The sequence below is a fragment of the Rhinichthys klamathensis genome, unplaced genomic scaffold, assembly GCF_029890125.1.
Source record: "Rhinichthys klamathensis goyatoka isolate OS25496 unplaced genomic scaffold, OSU_Roscu_1.1 h1tg000755l_1, whole genome shotgun sequence".
Taxonomy (NCBI): Eukaryota; Metazoa; Chordata; class Actinopteri; order Cypriniformes; family Leuciscidae; genus Rhinichthys; species Rhinichthys klamathensis.
In genome coordinates this window covers 74,721-95,000 of record NW_026607161.1, presented here as the reverse complement: position 1 = coordinate 95,000, position 20,280 = coordinate 74,721, and the positions used below count along the sequence as shown (strand labels likewise).

Below are 20,280 nucleotides of genomic sequence, written 5' to 3'. Positions count from 1 at the left end.
TGGACTTCAACAGAGGACCCGCCTACAGGGAAGTTAACGCTTGTCAACGGAGAGAGGCCAGACTCTCTGTACGAATGAACTGTTCGAGAGTCTGGTGGGACCGGACTATGGTGCCGCCCCTCGAGCTGGGCGATGTTCATTACTCAATGCCAGACCCTTAATCTTTCAGATTTGGGTCTGGATTTCCAGGCTAACTAAGTATAGCAACTAGTTACTTTTTAAGGGAGTAACGCAATATTGTAATGAGTTTCTTTACAAATTCAGAGTAACTTTCCCCAGCACTGCTCATCAGTATCGTGTAGGGGTGGAACGGTACATGTATTCGTATCGAACCGAAACGGTACGGGTGACGGTTCGGTGCACGAATTTACACGGAGAATACACGGTATAAAAATAAATAAAACTCGCGTGCAAATTAATTAATGTAATGCGGAACTACTGTTAGATACGCGGGTTCTTTAGGGACACATAATCTGTACCATCGGCTTAGCTCTGAACGCGCGTTCACTTCAAACGTTGGCTTTATACGCGCGTCCTATTCACTTTGGACTAGCGTCGAACTAGACGCGAATTTGACGCTCTATTCGCGTTTGGTGTGACCGTGACCGCATAATGAACAGGCAGCGATGTCAAGATTGCAATGCTGGAGTGTGTGTGTGTGTGTGCGAGAGAGAGAGAGAAAGAGAGAGAGAGAGAGAGAGAGAGAGAGAGAGAGAGAGAGAGAGAGAGAGAGAGGCGCGCGGGCGCGATCGAACTGTGTGTGTGTGTGTGTGTGTGAGAGAGAGAGAGAGAGGCGCGCGGGCGTGATCGAACTGTGTGTGTGTGTGTGAGAGAGAGAGAGAGAGAGAGAGAGAGAGAGAGAGAGAGAGAGAGAGAGAGAGGCGCGCGGGCGCGATCGAACTGTGTGTGTGTGTGTGTGTGTGTGTGTGTGTGTGTGTGTGTGTGTGTGTGTGAGAGAGAGAGAGAGAGAGAGAGAGAGAGAGAGAGAGAGAGAGAGAGAGAGAGAGAGAGAGAGAGAGAGAGAGAGAGAGAGAGAGACGCGAGCGGATCGAACAGTGGAAACATAAAAAACATACCGTCATTTTGTTCATACAGATCATTCCTGCAAAGTGTTTACTTATATTTGTGTACACTCGCAATAAAACACAACATTGTGCTTTTGTCACACTGTAAACTATTGTCAAACTGTAACCTACAACTGTCACCCAAACAAAATCACACACACACACACACTGTTTTAAAAGCAAAACATATTTATCCAACTCCATTTCAAAACAGTCTGTGGGTCCCATCTTTTGGACATTCATCATTGCATTGGTTTCCATTTCTCGTCCTCGGAGCACTAATCTTACGCATTCTACATTGATTAAAAAAGAAAATCTAATGCTTTTTAATGGTAGTATTATTTTATACAGAAATCAATTATTTATATAATTCAGATGAGAATAATGTTACATTGTCAATTAATAATGTTAATTAAAATTAAGGAAAACAAATATATTGATCTGAAATATAGCAAAATAATTTTAAATGAATAGTACAATTACCAAACATATCGCAAGGTCTTTTTGTCTTTTTATTAATTTAATTAATAAACTAATTATATAAAACTATTGTCAGTGCACTACAAATAAACTGGTTCTATGCCTTTATTAATAAAAACTTAGTTTAAAAATACAATGCCTTCTGCATTTTTGTTTTGCTTTTCCCTCCATTGTACCGAAATCGTACCGAACCGTGATGTCTGAACCGAGGTATGAACCGAACCGTGACTTCTGTGTACCGTTCCACCCCTAGTATCGTGTGTGTGTGTGTCAGTACGCTGATCATGTGAGTAACACAGTGTGTGTGTGTGTGTGTGTGTGTGTTTCAGGAGCATGCCCATCGCTCGTAAAGGCTCAGTCTCAGATTACCTGTACATGGCCTGGCTGGACTCGCTCACGAAGAATCTCCCGCCGACTCTCCTGATCCGTGGAAACCACCAGAGTGTGTTGACCTACTACTCATGAACAACACACACACACTACCCAACTACTCATGCTATTTCTGCAATATGCATATTGTATGTGTATCATTTCTTTTGACATATTATTTAATTAGACATTTTTATATAAAATTCACATTAAAAATGCTAAATAAAAAGTATTTAGCATGTGATATAAACTGCACACTTCTGATTGAAACATTGTTGCATATTTAAAACACCTGCTCTATCCTGCCCCCTTCTGGACATGCGTGGATAAAATATCTGTCAACACTATAAAAGCACTTTAGTGTCAAATTATTCAGAATGATCAATGAAAGTATCATGTTTTTGTACATATGTTCACTGACGGCACATTCTTATATTATCTTGTTAATCCTATTTATATTTCTGTGGTACTGGGAAAGATTGTGTGAAATTGTTTCATGTTATATATTCAAATTCAATTACATAAATGTTTTCTCACAGTAAATAAAGTTTTGGAAAATCCATTTGAATGTCTCAATAGTAAAAGTGAGTTTCCCGCTTAAGTTACTGTACTGTTTGTGTGATATGCCTGATTAAATATTTTTTTATGACTTCATAGTTGATGAAAAGTCTAAATTGTGACTTGAAAAGTCGAAATTTTGACAAATTCACAAGTTCTATGTTTTAATCTCATAATTATGACTTCGTAATAATTATAATTGTGTATGTCATTCGACAAATTTCTACTTTTTATGTCATTATGAATTACCAAAGCATGTATTTGTGGTGGAAACGATAGGTTCCGCCTTAAGTTACTGTACTATTTGTGTGATATGCCTGATTAAATAATTTATTATGACTGCATGCATAGTCATAATTATGAGATGAAAAGTCGACGGTTTAATTTCATAATTATGATTTTGTATGTCATTCGACAAATTTCTACTTTTTATGTCATTATGAATTACCAAAGCATGTTTTTGTGGCGGAAACAGGGTTCCATAAAGTTCAGCTCAAGGGTTATTATCAGAAGAAATTAATTTCACCTGAGTATTAAGGCTGACAGGACGCCGTCGTGTCGAGTTTCTCTCTCCCTCAGAATGAACCGCTTCACATTCACAATTCCGCGTCACTCCGAATCAACTTAACCGCGTTCGAGACTCGCGATGGAAGGTGAGTTCAAACGACCGTTACAGCCTCAAGAGGTCCTCGCTGCAGCCTCCAAAAACTACACAGAAAGCACATGGGAAAAACTACAACTCCCAGAATGCAACACACACAAACACAAATGGCGGTTGAAGATGATGGTTCGGTGTGTTTCTGTCGCTGCTGTTCGCGGTTTATACGGGTTTGTGTTCAGAGGTCAGAAGCTTTATAGAAACTAAAGCGAAATATAGACCGTTAATATCTGACTGCAGCCTGCAGGTTAATATTGGACTTCATTTTAGCAGTGGCTAAATCACAGTTAACTCTCCCAATTTATTATTGAATAAAAATGTGATTCGAATGCTGAAATGTGATATACATTGACAAAGGGAGGGTATATATTTTGCCGTATAATTTAATACCGACAACTGATTTAAATAACTTGCTACATATTCTGGTGTGACGACGTTATGTCGCCTTACGTCATGCAGTACCCACCACTCAGAACGTTTCCCGCGGTGGGGTCGTTCAAATAATGCGCGCGAGATTCTGGCGCGCTCAGAGTCAGAATCACAGCACACACTCACTGTAGTTTTGTCCCGAGGATCGCTCTGCACGCGCTCGTCAGTAAAATGCCCTGCTCTGAAGTTACAGAAGCGGTTTCGCCGCAGAAAAGATGCAAGAGTGATGCAGTGAACGGACATGAAGAACAAAAGGTGCTCAAATTCGCCAAACTGACAGAAAACGCCACGACACCGAGCCGAGGATCGGACCGAGCCGCGGGATTCGACCTGTACAGGTGATTCTTACACTCACTGCTTTTCCTCTCTGCAGCTGTATTTAGAGGAATAATGTGGGTTAAAATCTTTCAAACTGCAGCAAGCACTTGGATTTCCAGTGGTTACATGCACGTGGTGATTATGTGTGTGTGTGTGTGTGTTTCAGTGCATATGACTACAGCATCGGGCCGATGGATAAAGCTCTGGTCAAGACTGATATCCAGATCGCGGTCCCACACGGATATTACGGGAGAGTAGGTGAGAGTCACGTGTCCGGCCACAATACACAGAATCCGTTCATTTCCACACACAAGAAAACTATCATGCTTTGGTAAATCTTAATAATGACACAAGTCATAATTATGACATGCTAAATCATAATAATGAGGGGGGAGTTCAAAATGTCATGAAATAAAAGTGAAACCTCCGACATGCTAAATCAAAATTATGATTGTGATCGAAATTGTGGTGTCTAGTCATAATTATTAGGGGAAAAGTTGAAATGATCACAATCTTGATTTAGTATCTCATTTTGACTTTTTCCTCATACATTAAGCCATAATTTTGATGAGTATGTGCTAAAAATGTATAATTACGCCATTAAAAACCAAAATGACAAACTCAATTTTAATCTCATAATTATAATTTAGTATGTCATTTGCGTTTTTGCAAATTGACTATTTTAATTTAAACTTTTTCCTCAATAATGACATGCCCAACATTTTCTCTCATAATTTCTAATAATTCATAAGTATGACAATTGTGAGAGTAAAGTCAAAATTGTGGTGTATAGTCATAATTATGAGTGAAAAAGTTAAAATGATGAGAATTGGATTTCCAACATCTCATTTCGACTTTTTCCTCATAATTATACATTAATTCCTCATAATACAGAAAATATACACTTTTCCTCATAACAATGACATGCCAAACTTTTTATCTCATAATTTCTAATAAATCATAATCATGAGATTAAAAAGTCAAAGTTGATTTGTCATAATCATGAGATTAAAAACATTAAAATTAAACTTTTTATCATAATTTTGACCTTATAATTTGACAACTTGTGCTTTTTCTTTTTTACAAAACCATCCAATCAGACACAAGCCCCGCCCACATTTGCCCGTGTTCATGAGTGTTTTGCCTAACGCTGTGTGTTGTGTTGCAGCTCCTCGCTCGGGTCTCGCGGTGAAGCACTTCATCGATGTGGGCGGTACGTCTCTCGCTCGCGACCCTCACTGATGACCTCAGAATGATTGTCATGAATGACCTGACGTGTGTGTCGTGTTTCTACAGCGGGTGTGGTGGACGAGGACTACAGGGGGAATCTGGGAGTCGTGCTGTTCAACTTCAGCAAAGAGCCGTTCGAAGGTGAGCGGAACGTGGCAGGAATGGTGTAAAGCTCCCCTATAGCTGTTGTTACCTGACATGTTTCCTCCTGCAGTGAAGAAAGGAGAGCGCATCGCTCAGCTGATCTGCGAGAGGATCTGTTACCCGGAGCTGCAGGAGTTACAGGTGAACCTCGTCAGCCGTGTGTGATCAGCCGTGTGTGATCAGCCGTTTCATCCTGTTTTCCTCGTTTCAGACGCTGGATGAGACTGTGAGAGGAGCAAGCGGCTTCGGCTCCACCGGCACCAACTGAAACCCTCAACTGTAGAAATGCTGCTTTAAATGTTTTTCACAGTTCATCGTAACACTTTACAATAAGGCCTCGTTTGTTAACAATGAGCGAGTATTTGTTAGTTCACAGTGCATTAACTAATACAACTAATACAATTTTGATTTGAATGAAGTACTAGTAAATGTTGATTATCATTAATATTAATAAATGCTGTAGAAGGATTGATCAGGTTAATGAAACCTTATTGTAAAGTGTTACCAATTGATTATTTCACTGATTGATGTAAAATGACAATACAAATAGTTTGTACATGATTCTGAAAGTGTTATTAAATGACATTTTATGATGATATTTCTTAGTGTTGACTGTTCACTTTTTGCCCTCAGTTACCCAGAAATTTTTCTACATTACTGTAATATTCATTAAAGTGAATTAATTAGCTGTTAAAGGATCCACTGGAACATCTGTGAATGTTTTACTGGCGTCACCATTGTGTGTTTCTACAGGAGTGGCTTTATTTTTCATTGATTTAGTTTGTTACACTTGTTTATTATTATTTTTGGTTACATTTGCAATAAGGCTTCATTTGTTAAACTTAATGAACAATACATTATTAGTTTATAGCACTGTATCCTTACACTAACATTGGGTAATAATGGCTCATTGCTAGTTAATGGATTGACTAATGACTTGTAAAGTGTTACTGATATTTTAATATCTACTATTTACATTGCTATTTTTATTTTGTATAGTATCTTAAACACACGGCAGGCTTTAAACCCTTATAGTGATAGTGAATGTCTACTGGGCAGTTTATAAAAAACATCAAATATTGTGTGTTTTTGTTGAGATCAGATAAACTGCTCATGCTAAAAATTGTAATCTTGTAGTTATAATACTGTACACCATTGCTGAATGAACATTAATACCCCAAATACATTAATTAACCCTATAAAACCTATTTCATACACAGATTTCTAATCTAAATGATCAAAACTTTAACTAATAGTTTAAATGTTTTATCCAGTAAAAGTCTTTCAGTGTAATCTTATCAATCTAAAACATAACTTTGGTATTGTTGGTAATATTTCAACTGGACTGAAGCAGGTTTACTTGATTATTCAGACATTCATTAGAAAAATATCAAATATGATCATCAGGCTTTTGAGGAAGGTTTAATTGTTCATCTGTCAATCATTGTATTGCATTATATGTTTTAAAACTAAGCACTTAAATATCTTACTAAGACATATTATTTGTTGATATTGATATGCAAGTATCTGCTATCCTGTTATAAAATCTCATTGATTTACATTACAAGCATCATAATTTCATCACTTTTTGTCCATAAACAGGTGAAACTCAAAAAATGAGAATATGGTGCAAAACTTTATTTCAGTAATTCAACTTAAAAGCTGAAACTAATATATTATATAGACTCATTACATGCAAAGTGAGATATTTCAAGCCTTTATTTGTTATTTTGATGATTATGGCTTATGAAAACCCCAAATTCAAAATTAGAATATTGTAAAAAGGTTTTCAAGCCATAATCATCAAAATTATAACAAATAAAGGCTTGAAATATCTCACTTTGCATGTAATGAGTTTATATAATATATTAGTTTAAGTTGGATTACTGAAATAAAGTTTTGCGCGATATTCTAATTTTTCGAGTCACCTGTATCAGCTTCTGCACCAAATTGCATATTTTTACTCAGTTTGAGCTGAATTTTTCCTTCATATTCTCACTATATGAGCCATATAAAAGCCTGATGCATCAAATATGATACTCAAACACATATGCAAACTTCTATAGTCTAAAAAATGTTTCATATGTCAGGCTTTACTGGGTTAATGACTGCCACAGTATTACCAATACAACTGGTTTACAATCCAATCGTCATGTGACTCTCGAATGAATGATTCTGCTGTTCGGAAATCAAGGCAAGCGGTCGAGTCGACCCAAACAACCAAAAATATGTTTTTATTGTGAATGTACAACTAAACCCCTCACGAGTGTGAAGACAGAACAGAACGGCGTGGTTCTCCAGGCCGAGGCCCGACGGCGTGTGTGTGGAAGTGTGTGTGGCCGCGAGACCTCAGTGCATCGAGTCACAGAAACACAGTTTACAAGTAGTTGGTCATTATAAGAAGCACCATTACAAACCCCTCCGTTCCAGGGGTCCTCTAGTTTACATCGCGAGTAACAAAGTGACACGGTTACAGTATAGACACACTTAAATTACATGTGGTATAGTTGCAGGAGAACAGAAGCGTCGGTCAGCCGCTTGTAGACGATTATTACAGTGCATGAATCGATGCGCTCACGTGATGCACTGCCAAACATGGCGTTCTTCCTCAGGGTTTCTGTCTCGCTTTCCAGCTCAAATATCGAAACGTTCTTAAATCAAGATGCATTTACTGGAGAAGCGACATGACTGAAGATATTAGGTCTTGCTTACTGAAAAATGTTTAAAAATTAAGCGCGTTTGTGCTAAAAACAAAGAAAAATAGTGAAAATCCAGCGTTTAATGTTGTTTATGTGTCTATGTGGTGTTATTAATACGCTTTAAGACACACCATGTGTAAGTTCATAAGTCGACAGCATTGCTGAGTATTTCCTCCTTAAAACTGCAGTGAACCAAAGACAGTCTCAAAAACACGGTTTGAAATCGCTGGTGTTTCTGACGTCACAAACGACCTTGTAACCAATCAGATCAACGTGTTATCGTCAACCAGTGGATCTCTGAGCTGAGGGAGTGAGTGGAGGCGGGGCTCATTTGCATATTCATAGAACCGCGCATACTAAATGAGGCGAGGGTGTCGAGTTACATTCAAGATATTTTAAGGCGTGAAGAATTTTTTTTCCAAGGAAATATTTTAAATACGTAATTTTGGTGATTAAGATGAGTTATAAGGGATAAAATGATTGACTACAGGGGGACTTAAAGTCATTTTGCTTCTCAAGTAAATGTACTGTTATTTAAAGAGGAACTATATGCCCTTTTACAGTCTTGATGATGTTTTCAGGCTCTACTAGAACAGGTTTTCCTGCTTGAATGTTGATTATTTTCCTCATATTCTCCATTGTTGCGGCTCCTCTCAACCAGGCCCCGCCCCTTTATTCTGCGTATGAATTATTATAATGAGGAATATTGTGACGTGTTCGTTCCCGGAAGCTAACTCGAGACTACAATGGAGCCGTTTCAGGGGTTCAGAAACACTGACACTGATATAGAGGAGAACTGGAGCTTCTTCAACATCACACACTGCAGAAACAATAGGACCTCTTTACGTTTCTTTTTCTGATTTCCATTGGCAGTTTTTGTTGTTTTAAGCAACCATTTCAGAAACCAAGACTATCTCAAGTCATTTTGCTTTTCAAGTCTCTTGATTTAAGAATGTTTAGATATCTGTACTAGAAAACAAGCCAAAAACACTGTTAAAGGGATAGTTCACACAAAAATGAGAATTAGCCCATGATTTACTCTCCCTCAAGTCATCCTAGTGTATATGACATTCTTCTTTCAGACGAACACAATCAGAGTTATATTAAGAAATGTCATGGCCGTCTGCCGGAAGCTAGTTATTTTAGTCAAAAAGTTTTAAATATGGACATTTTTCTTACATGAATGCATCACTTCAGAAGGCCTTTATTAACCCGCCAGAGCTGTGTGGATCACTTTATGATGGATAGAGGCACTTTTATGATGGATAGAGGCACTTTTATGATGGATAGAGGCACTTTTATGATGGATAGATGCACTTTTATGATGGATAGATGCACTTTTATCATGGATAGATGCCCTTTTATGATGGATAGATGCACTTTTATCATGGATAGATGCACTTTTATCATGGATAGATGCACTTTTATCATGGATAGATGCACTTTTATGATGGATAGATGCACTTTTATCATGGATAGATGCACTTTTATGATGGATAGAGGCACTTTTATCATGGATAGATGCACTTTTATCATGGATAGAGGCACTTTTATCATGGATAGATGCACTTTTATCATGGATAGATGCACTTTTATTATGGATAGATGCACTTTTATGATGGACAGATGCACTTTTATGATGGATAGATGCACTTTTATGATGGATAGATGCACTTTTATCATGGATAGATGCACTTTTATGATGGACAGATGCACTTTTATGATGGACAGATGCACTTTTATCATGGATAGATGCACTTTTATCATGGATAGATGCACTTTTATGATGGACAGATGCACTTTTATGATGGATAGATGCACTTTTATCATGGATAGAGGCACTTTTATCATGGATAGATGCACTTTTATGATGGATAGATGCACTTTTATCATGGATAGAGGCACTTTTATCATGGATAGATGCACTTTTATGATGGACAGATGCACTTTTATGATGGATAGATGCACTTTTATCATGGATAGAGGCACTTTTATGATGGACAGATGCACTTTTATGATGGATAGAGGCACTTTTATGATGGACAGATGCACTTTTATGATGGATAGATGCACTTTTATCAAGGATAGAGGCACTTTTATCATGGATAGAGGCACTTTTATGATGGACAGATGCACTTTTATCATGGATAGATGCACTTTTATCATGGATAGATGCACTTTTATGATGGACAGATGCACTTTTTTGATGAATAGATGCACTTTTATGATGGATAGATGCACTTTTATGATGGATAGATGCACTTTTATGATGGATAGATGCACTTTTATGATGGATAGAGGCACTTTTATCATGGATAGATGCACTTTTATGATGGACAGATGCACTTTTATGATGGATAGATGCACTTTTATCATGAATAGATGCACTTCTATGAACTTAAAAAAATATACAGCCGATCACTGCCATTATAAAGTTGGGAAGAGCCAGGACATTTTTTAATATAACTCTGATTGTGTTCGTCTGAAAGAAGAATGTCATATACACTAGGATGGGTTAAGGGAGAGTAAATCATGGGCTAATTTTCATTTTTGGGTGAACTATCTCTGAGAGTGTTTTGTGCAGTGCAGCAGCAGTAAGATGCGATAGATTGAGCAGCGAGAAAGAGAGAGAGAGCGAGCGAGGCTCTTCGGCACGCGTGCGGCTCGCGTCCGTTCCTCCACAGCGTCTATATTGGGATGCGAGCGTATGATGGAGAATAGCGCTGCACGATTAATCGGAATTTCCATGTAATCACACTTAAACCGATTATTTTGTGTGTGCAGCGTGTCAGTGAAGCACGGCTCAGTAAACGCTGCTCACTCTGAAAACACTGAGTTTGAGTCACTTATAACGTGCATTTGAAAAAGCAACACGCGTCAAACATCTTTCCAAACATAAGAAGCATTTATGAACCTCTTGTCCAACAAAAGACAACATTATAACATGCTTTTACTCCAAACTCACTTCATCAGGACAGTTGAGCTGGTCCTTCTGTGAGATGATGCGCTTCTCACACAGAATACGGCAGTCGTGTGTTTATTAGTCGTGTTTAATCAGAGCGTTTCAATCTACAGCGATAGTGTGATGCCGATAGGGATTTCCTGGAATGACGTGTTATTGTACTTCTGCGGGGCATATTTGGCATGTGTGTGTGTGTGTGTGAGACGCCCTCTGGTGTTCAGATGGAGCAGCGTTTACTACCGATCAGTCGTGCATAAAATAATCGCAGCCTTTGCCAAATCGCGTGCGGTTTCATTGCGATTAATCGCGCAGCGCTAGTGGAGAGGAAGGTGCTGGTCTTTGGCCGTAGCTGTGGGCGGCAGTCTGTGCGTTTGCTGGATCAGTGCAGGACGATCTGAACTCGCATGAGCAGAGCGTGTCCCAGCTGCGCGCTGAGGTAGTCCGAGTCCCCCGGCTCGAGTCCGCCGGCCCGGCCCACGCTGCGGATCTGCAGAGAATACACACCCGGCTGGAGAGGCTTCTTCTTGGATATGTGCAGGTAGCTGACGCCGTGCTTCTGGTTCATCAGGAACAGGCCGTCGTCGTTGCCGTACTCGATGGCGTAGCGCACGTGATCGCTGAGCGTCGACAGCGCCGGGACGAACTCGATGATGTGGTCTTTGCTCTTCAGCGTGCTCATGTTCAGATGGAGATGGAGTGTGTCGTCCACGTCCACACTAGCTGAGTCCAAATCGTTCTGGAGAAACACACACACACGATGTGTTAGAGGAATGGTGGATCCTTTAAACCACATGCACATATTCAGACATGAGATAAATTAACAGAAACTGGCAGGGCCGGCTCTAGCCCTTTGGTTGCCCTAGGCGAGATTGAGTTTTGCGCCCCCTCCCCTCCCCTCCCCCCAGTTGCATTGTACAAATACATTTGATCTGACCATGTAACTTGAAGTAGATAAATTAAAATTTCTACCACCATTATTACTAATCTAATGGGCTGCTACAAGGCTAAGGGGGTTTAAGAAAATTTTGTGCATTTTAATTTTCTCTCTGTTAAATTTGCACACTGAATATGGGTTGGAGCTTTTAATTTTGAACTCTCAAAGTGCACCAGATTGATGGATTTAACACCTGTCCTTTGGACTTCTCTGCCTCTTGAACTTAGGGAAGCCCAGTCTTATGCCATTTTTAAAGGTCAACTTAAGACATACTTTTTTAAACTTGCATTCACTTGTTGATGTGTTTTTTTTTAACAATTGCCCATTGTTTAGGCCTATACAGCGCTTTGAGAAGCTGCTTTTAAAGGCGCTTTATAAAATAAAGGTTATTATTATTATTTTGTTAGTGTCTGTCTACATTACACTACTGCATAATAATAGTTATAATATTAATCCCATGACAGTAATAGGCTATTCCTTTTCTAGGCTATTCCTAAGATATATTCCTTTATTTTTATTATTGCATTTGTTTTACAATATATGGCTATTACTAATAGCAATATATTGTAAAACAAATGCAATAATAAAAATAAAGGAAACTTTCATAGCCTAATAAGTTTTGTACACATTTCTATACTTGAAAGCTATTATAACCCAGCGCCACGCCGCCACCAATTAAACAAAACAAAACGAATGTACGAGTTTTATGGGCCGTTCAGACAAAAAATAAATAAATAAATAAAAGTATTCGAGACGTATCGGCCCAAAAAGCACGTCGGCCCACCGGGAATCTCCTGGTAGTCCCGATGGCCAGTACATGCCTTTGCACAATACTTAGTACATTTATTTCGTTTGACGCCTTAATGGCTGAGATGAGAAGACTTACCTCTATACTGGGCTTTCTTATTATCTTGTTCCTTTCTACTTTTCTTCCCTGTGCACCAGAGGGTTTTGACCGCTTCATTTTCGATCAACGCGCCAGCATTGCCTTGCCTAACGTAACGCAACTCCCCCCTCCCCCCATTAGGAAATGATTGACAATAATCATCAATTCAATCTAATAATTGTCATTCTAATTCTATGATTAATGGGAAGTAGACAAAGGGCGACACTAGAGGGCGCCTGCGCCCCTAACACATTTGCCGATCGCCTAGGCCGCCTATAGCAATCGCCGGCCCTGGAAACGCTAGTTACGCATGTAACTGTGGTTCTGTGAATTCTGGATGACCGCCAGAGGCAGTGTAAACACTATGGATTATCGCAGCGCCAGCTAGATAGGTCGAGAGAATATACCAACAAAGTCACGTGGCGTGACGTATGCTGAGCCCTGGAGGGTAAAGCTACAGTAGCTCAGCACTCTACCTCGGTACGCCTTTCTCGCGCATTCTGAGTGACAGAGAACTCTGGCGGTCATCCAGAATTCACAGAACCACAGTTACATGCGTAACTAGCGTTCTGTTTCATTCTTACTGACCGCCAGAGGCAGTGTAAACACTATGGATGACACATACCAACATAGTCATGAGGAATGCCACCCACCTGATAAAATTAAGGCTGCTCCAGAAGAACCGCAGAACTAACGGCATGATGAGCAGCAATGTTGACCTTATAAAACCGGGCAAACGTGCATGGAGAAGCCCAGGTAGCAGCAGTGCAGATATCCACCAGGGAAACTCCTCTAAAAACAGCCCATGAAGATGAAATGGCCCTAGTGGAATGGCAGGTTAGTCTCCAGGGCAGTGGTCTCCCTGCCGCCTTGTAAGCCAGCGTAATGGTCTCCACTATCCAGTTCGACAACCTCTGTTTCGACAATGGAGCACCTTTCTTCACACCACCATGGCAGACAAATAACTGGTCTGACCGTCTAAATTGAACAGTAGAGTTCAAATAACACTTCAAGGCCCGAACAGGACACAAGAGTTGGGCACTTGAATCGGACCCTGAAGAAGTCTGAAAGGAGGCCAGTTCAATATGCTGATTTATGAACTGAGGAAGAAGGACCTTCGGAAGAAAAGAAGGATTGGGTCGTAGAACCACCCCGGAGCCATCCGGTAACCAACGCAAGCACAGTTCACTAACAGACAACGCGTACAACTCACTGACTCGTTTCGCCGTAGCAATAGCTAACAAAAAAGAAGTCTTCAAGGACAACCATTTAATGTCAACATTTTGCAAGGGCTCAAACTGGGGTGAGCACAGGAATGCAAGTACGAGTGACAAATCCCACACAGGAAAATGAGGATTCCGAGCAGGGTTCAGACGGCGTGCGCCCTTCAGAAAACTGCAGACAAGACGGTGAGAGCCAAGAGAAGAGCCACCAACTGGAACATGATATGCAGAAATTGCAGCAACGTACACTTTCAACGTGGAAGCTGCTTTTCCTTCCTCCAGTAAACGTTGAAGAAAACTTAAGACACGCGGAATGTCGCATGTTGCAGGATCGAGCCCCCGTTCCTCACACCATGCAGAAAAAAGCTTCCAACGTGAAGCATAAATCTGTCGTGTGGAAGAAGCCCTAGCATTAGAGATGGTGTGAATAACAGCAGGGTCACAATGCTCTAGGGAAGGATTTAACCCAATGGCCAGACCCAAAGCTGCAGACGAGCTGGGTCCGGGTGCCAGACACTGGCCTCCAACTGGGAGAGGAGGTCCTTCCTGGGGGGAAGCTTCCATGGATTGCCTGTCAGAAGTCTCAGCAACAAAGGAAACCACGGTGTGGCTGGCCATCGTGGTGCCACGAGTAACACTCTGTGCTTGCACAGGGAGATCCTGTGCAACGTCTCCCATAACAGAGGGGTAGGTGGAAACGCATAAAGCAGGCAGTTCGGCCATTCGTGAGACAGCGCATCCTGGCCCAGGGGGCTCGACACTTCTGTCCTTGCGAACCATAAGCGACAGTGGGTGGTCATCTCTGAAGCAAAAAGATCCACCTCTGCTCTTCCAAATCGTAGCCAGATCTCCTGCACTACATCTGGATGAAGCCTCCATTCTCCTGGATGTACTTGATCCCTGGAAAGAGCATCTGCTGTCTGGTTGCACACTCCTGGAATATGAGCTGCCCTCAGTGAAGCGAGTCGTGGCTGCCACCATTTCAGGATCTCGTGAGTCAACCATAGAGACCTGCGGGGTCTCGTGCCGCCCTGGTGGTTCAGATGGAACACTGTTGAGGTATTGTCTGACCGAACAAGTACATGGCGGCCTGCCAGAACCGGCATGAAGTACTTTAGAGCCAAGAACACTGCCCTGAGTTCTAGCAGGTTGATATGTTCCGCGGCCTGGATCGGAGTCCAGCGCCCGGAAATACCCCTCCGATTCCACGTTGCCCCCCATCCTGTGAGGGAAGCATCTGTCGTGACCAACTCCCGACGAGAAGGAACAACACCCAGGGGAACTCCTGCCTTCAGAAACTCTAACTGTCTCCACCGCCTCAACGCACATATGCAACGGTGAGAAATTATAACCAGTTGATGACGATGTCTGGTGGGATCTAGCCGCAAACTGTTGTTCCATAACTGGAGTGGTCTAAGATGGAGTAAACCCAGGGGGATCACAACTGTAGCCGCTGTTAACATCCCTATCAGTCGTAGGACCATCTCGTACTGCAAAGACACACCCGGACGAAAGCGAGCCAAAAGTTGTAGAATGTTTGTCACACGTTCCTGAGACAGGGAGGCAGACATTAGGCAGGAATTCAGGGTCATTCCTATGAACGTAGTGGTCTGTGATGGAATCAAACGGCTCTTTTTCTTGTTCACAGAAAACCCCAGCTTCTGCACATGTCTCAAGAGCAGTCTGGAGTCTTGTAATGCCTGCTGCTCTGTGGGGGCACAGAGAAGCCAGTCGTCCAAATAAGGAAGAATACGCATACCTCTCATCCAAAGAGGAGACAGAGCTGCGCTCACACACCTTGTGAAGACGCGAGGAGCAAGGGAAAGGCCGAAGGGTAGCACTTTGAACTGGTATGCTTGATTCAGGAAACTGAAACGTAGAAACTTTCTGTGATGTACAGCAATTGGGACGTGAAAGTATGCATCTTTCAGATCGACACTTACAAACCAATCGTCTGCTGTCACAGACCGGAGAACACTAGCACTTAAGTATTGCTGTTCACTTAAGCACTTAAGTATTGCTGTTCATAACAGCTAGTTTCGATTTGGGCCATTGTCGGGATATTTGCTTTCGCTGTGCTAATTGCAAGGGCTGTTAAAGCAGATATAAATTAGAAGTAAATTCAGGTGAAAACCAGGACAAGCAGTCACTCGGCGAGAACGTCAAGAGCGCGTAAGTTGTTTTTTCTTAATATCCAGTTCTCCTGTTTCTCTGTTTACCATTTGTCAAGTAAGTAGGGCTATTTTCTACCAGCTCTCACACACATTATCAACTCATCCCTCCACACTGGCATTTTCCCTACAGCATTTAAGCAGGCTCGGGTAACCCCTCTGCTTAAAAAATCAACATTAAACACATCACTTCTAGAGAACTACAGACCTGTCTCTCTCCTACCATTCATTGCGAAAACACTTGAACGAGTTACTTTTAACCAAGTATCATCCTTCCTGTCTCTGAACAACCAGCTGGATGTCAACCAATCTGGCTTCAAGAAAGGACATTCAACTGAGACTGCATTGCTGTCAGTCACGGAAGCCCTGCGGGTCGCAAAAGCTGCTTCCAAATCATCAGTTCTCATTCTACTGGACCTGTCTGCTGCCTTCGACACTGTGAATCATCAGATCCTCTTGTTTGCCCTCTCATCACTGGGCATCACTGGAACCTCCCTCAACTGGTTTAAGTCCTACCTCACAGGTAGGTCCTTCAAGGTCACATGGAGAGGGTGAGGTATCCAAAGCATATCAACTGACCACAGGCGTTCCTCAGGGTTCAGTTCTCGGACCGCTCCTCTTCTCCATTTACACCACATCACTGGGACCTATCATACAGGCACATGGTTTCTCTTACCATTGCTATGCTGATGACACCCAGCTCTACCTCTCATTTCAACCAGATGACCCCACAGTAGCTGTACGGATCTCAAGCTGTCTGGCGAACATCTCGGCATGGATGAAGGAACATCACCTGCAGCTCAACCTGGCAAAGACTGAGCTTCTCGTCCTCCCTGCCAATCCGTCTCTACAGCACGACCTCACTATCCAGCTAGAGTCATCCTCAATCACCCCATCAAGGTCGGTCAGAAATCTTGGAGTAATCTTTGATGATCAGCTGACCTTCACAGACCACATTACAAAGACAGCTCGATCATGCAGGTTTGCTATGCACAACATCAGGAAGATCAGGCCTTTCCTAACTGAGCATGCAACACAACTTCTCGTCCAGGCCCTGGTCATTTCTAGGCTTGATTACTGCAATGCTCTTCTGGCTGGACTTCCATCATGTGCAACTAAACCTCTACAAATGATCCAGAATGCTGCAGCTCGTCTGGTCTTCAACGAGCCCAAAAGGGCCCACGTCACTCCTCTGTTCATCTCTCTGCACTGGCTACCACTCGCTGCTCGCATCAAGTTCAAGGCTTTGACGCTTGCTTACAGATTGACCACAGGTTCAGCTCCCTCCTACTTCCACTCACTACTACAAGTCTACATCCCTACCAGAAGCCTACGATCGGTCTATGAGCGACGGCTCGTGGTACCATCACAGCGGGGCACAAAATCACTCTCCAGAACATTCTCATTCACGGTTCCATGCTGGTGGAATGATCTCCCCACCCTCATCCGGAATGCAGAATCCCTGACAACATTCAAAAGACAACTGAAAACTCATCTCTTCCGGGAGCACTTAACATAAAAAAAAAAAAAAAAAAAAAAAAAAAATCCTTTCCTCTAAATCCTCGCTTGCCTGGCTTATGCTACTCCGAGCTATGTCTGAACTTTGTATTTTGAGCACTTCTTGCGTTGCTTTTGCCTCTTCACGATGACTCGCTTGGTTTAGTCCTCAGTTGTAAGTCGCTTTGGATAAAAGCGTCTGCTAAATGACTAAATGTAAATGTAAATGTAACATCGGCTGTGCGCAGCATTCGAAAGGGAAGGACCTTCAGGAACAAATTCAGAAGCCTTAAATCGAGAATTGGGCGGAAACCACCATCCTTCTTTGGAACAAGAAAATAAGTTGAATAGAATCCGTCTCTCTGAACGAGGGGATGAACTTTTTCTATGGCTCCCTTCTCTAACAGTGAACAGATTTTCAGAGAGAGAGCCACTGCGCGAACCGCGTCTCTGACAATCGTAGGAACAATTCTTGAAAATCTGGGAGGCCGGCGCCGAAACTGTAGAGTATATCCCCTGCTCAGAGTCGCCAACACCCAGGGGTCTGCTGTGTTGGATCTCCAGTACTCCAGTTGCTCTACAGAAAAACGATCGACCGCCGACCTGACTGTCTCAGGCTTTACGTGTCCGATTTTTAGTGGTCGCGGGGGGACGCTGACGGGGCCCTCCCGGAAACTGTCGATGAGGTGGGCGAAAAACTCTCGCATCTTCAGGAACACGAGGTCTTTGAGGGGGCTGTGACTGAGGTGTAGCGTGCCGGCGGAAACGCTGCTCCGATGCGGCATAGTGATGTCGGGTCTGAACCGCTGGCATCCTAAAGGTAGGGTTGCGCTCCACCTGTGTCAGCTGACGAGTGGCTTCAGACAGCTTTACCCGCTTTTCCAACAGTTCCGGAACATTTGGACCAAAGATATGCCCGGGAACAAAAGGAAGATCTCTCAAGGTTTTCTTACAGTCCTCCGGCAGTCGTGCTTGGGCAAGCCACACTTGGCGGCGGGCTGCCAGAAGCGTGGCTGTAAGACTACCCAGCTCGCGGGTCACATGGCCTGTTGCCAACAGAGCAGTTTGCAGAAATTGTGAAATAGAGGGATCTGCATTTGCAGGTTCCAGCGTACTGGTGGCAGCAAGAAGTAACTGGCAGATCGTGTTTTCTGCTCGAGTAATGTAGGCAACAGACTCATATGCCTTTTTTAGCAAGGAATCCGTACGACCGCATTGCGCACTGGGGCATCGCACATTCCCTCGTAGAGCCTCATCAGGAGAGACCACCAAAGCTGCCACAGGCTGCTCTATTTCCGGAGCACGACCCACCCCGATAGAATCTGCTTCAGCCATAGATGCTAGCGTTCGAGCAATCTTTGAGCGCCGCTTAGGTGGACCAGAACCAGTGAGAGCATTTGAGAATTCAGCCACAAAATCCTTACATGGTGGCATGGCAAAAGAAGTTGCAGCTGTGGTCTGTCTGAAAAACACATTAGTTTGTGCAGATTGGACAGGTGACTCATCAAGTCCTAGACGAGCAGCTGCCATTCGAAGCACAGCCAAAGTGTCATCAGAGGAGGACTGGGCTTGTCCAGACGACTGAACTGACCCCCCACTAGAGCCCTCTGCTGCTGGGTAACCAGTGAAAACAGCCTGAGGTGATGGTTGTGTAGCAACATCCATTGGATCCCCATGATCGTGAAAAAAGGAATCTGAAGCACTTGTAGAAAGCACATCAAACTCTGAACGATGAGAAAAACAAGGGGAATCAAGAGACTCTTCCCCAGCTCCCTGGTTTTGAACATTCTCATCCTCCTGTGTCATCCTCACAGGTGTAGCAGATGTGACCGGCTGAAGTGAGTGAAGCAGGCGTTTCAGCTCTGCCATCTCTGAAGAAAGCACCGACACCGTCATAGAAAGTGAACCTTTCTCAACATGTGAATGTTCATCATCTCGCGATTTGGCCTTCTTAGCTGGGAGGGGAGCACCAGCTGCCGCCGACGCCCTGCACTTCCGAGTGCGCGAAGGGGCTACATCTAACTGCCCTAGTTTCACTGTAGAATTAGGGTCTAACTCGGCAAGACGGAGCCGTCGTTCCGACATAGGCAAAAGGCTGCAGTGCATGCACGGGTCCGTGAGAGCCTCTCGCAGATGTTGAACACCCAAACACGACGGGCAGATGTCATGACCGTCGTCAGGGAGAAGATTATTAGGGCACAGCTTACAAGTCTGTGGAAAACCAGTGGCTATCGAGCTGTGAGCCATAGTTACTCGCTAATAACACCCTCGGATAGTACCGTAAGGTTAAGTTAAGCGGGATGAAAAAATAATTAAAATAAAATAAAACGATTACCTCGGGTGAACCGACAGGTAATACCAACAAAAATTTTACGAAAAAAGATAAAAAGTGTCTAAAATGGCCGGCGGATTGAACCGAGGGACAAAAAGTGTTACATGGATACGAGGGAAAAAAAACACTCTAAGTAGATAACTTACGTCAACTGGAGACCGTTAACTCATAGCGCGGCAAACACAAGCCACCGGATTGCACCGAGAGGCACAGAGTGTTACCGACGAAGCAATATGAAAAAACAAAACTCACCAAGTGCCGTTAATTTAAATCCAAATTCCTTGAAAATCCAAATCCTTGCAATGGCGAAGACACGCGCTGTCACA

At 42.6% G+C, this 20,280-nt stretch overlaps 3 protein-coding genes across 4 annotated transcripts in view; 2 read left to right on the top strand and 1 right to left on the bottom strand.

Annotated features, from left to right (window-relative positions):
• slc12a1 (solute carrier family 12 member 1) overlaps nt 1–2,475 on the top strand; it is a 41,944-nt gene extending 39,469 nt beyond the window's left edge. Inside the window, exon 26 of the mRNA XM_056242809.1 lies at nt 1,874–2,475. Coding sequence (XP_056098784.1) covers nt 1,874–2,009 — 136 coding nt within the window. The 3' untranslated portion in view covers nt 2,010–2,475. The remainder of the gene's footprint in view (nt 1–1,873) is intronic.
• Nucleotides 2,476–3,206: 731 nt separating this feature from the next.
• Nucleotides 3,207–5,543, top strand: LOC130077534 (deoxyuridine 5'-triphosphate nucleotidohydrolase-like). Of its 2 annotated transcripts, XM_056242810.1 has the most exons (7): nt 3,207–3,313; nt 3,746–3,896; nt 4,043–4,134; nt 5,045–5,089; nt 5,173–5,247; nt 5,321–5,391; nt 5,462–5,543. In XM_056242810.1, exons 1-7 carry the CDS (start codon nt 3,253–3,255, stop codon nt 5,516–5,518), a joined length of 552 nt encoding a protein of 183 aa, XP_056098785.1. In that variant the 5' UTR covers nt 3,207–3,252; the 3' UTR covers nt 5,519–5,543. The 2 variants fall into 2 exon arrangements, with proteins under 2 accessions (XP_056098785.1, XP_056098786.1); XM_056242811.1 differs by lacking the exon at nt 3,207–3,313 and having other exon boundaries at nt 3,545–3,896.
• A 5,525-nt stretch (nt 5,544–11,068) lies between these two features.
• Nucleotides 11,069–20,280, bottom strand: part of LOC130077531 (fibrillin-1-like) — an 81,580-nt gene continuing 72,368 nt past the window's right edge. Inside the window, exon 35 of the mRNA XM_056242808.1 lies at nt 11,069–11,647. Within this exon, the coding sequence (XP_056098783.1) occupies nt 11,291–11,647 (357 nt within the window). The 3' untranslated portion in view covers nt 11,069–11,290. The remainder of the gene's footprint in view (nt 11,648–20,280) is intronic.

Excerpts from the sequence above, each read along its gene's own strand:
- LOC130077534 (XM_056242810.1), top strand. The coding sequence starts at position 3,253 with ATGATGGTTCGGTGTGTTTCTGTCGCTGCTGTTCGCGGTTTATACGGG. Across the intron at positions 4,135-5,044 it reads CGGATATTACGGGAGAGTAG|CTCCTCGCTCGGGTCTCGCG; the intron begins GTGAGAGTCACG and ends GTTGTGTTGCAG. Across the intron at positions 5,090-5,172 it reads GCACTTCATCGATGTGGGCG|CGGGTGTGGTGGACGAGGAC; the intron begins GTACGTCTCTCG and ends GTGTTTCTACAG.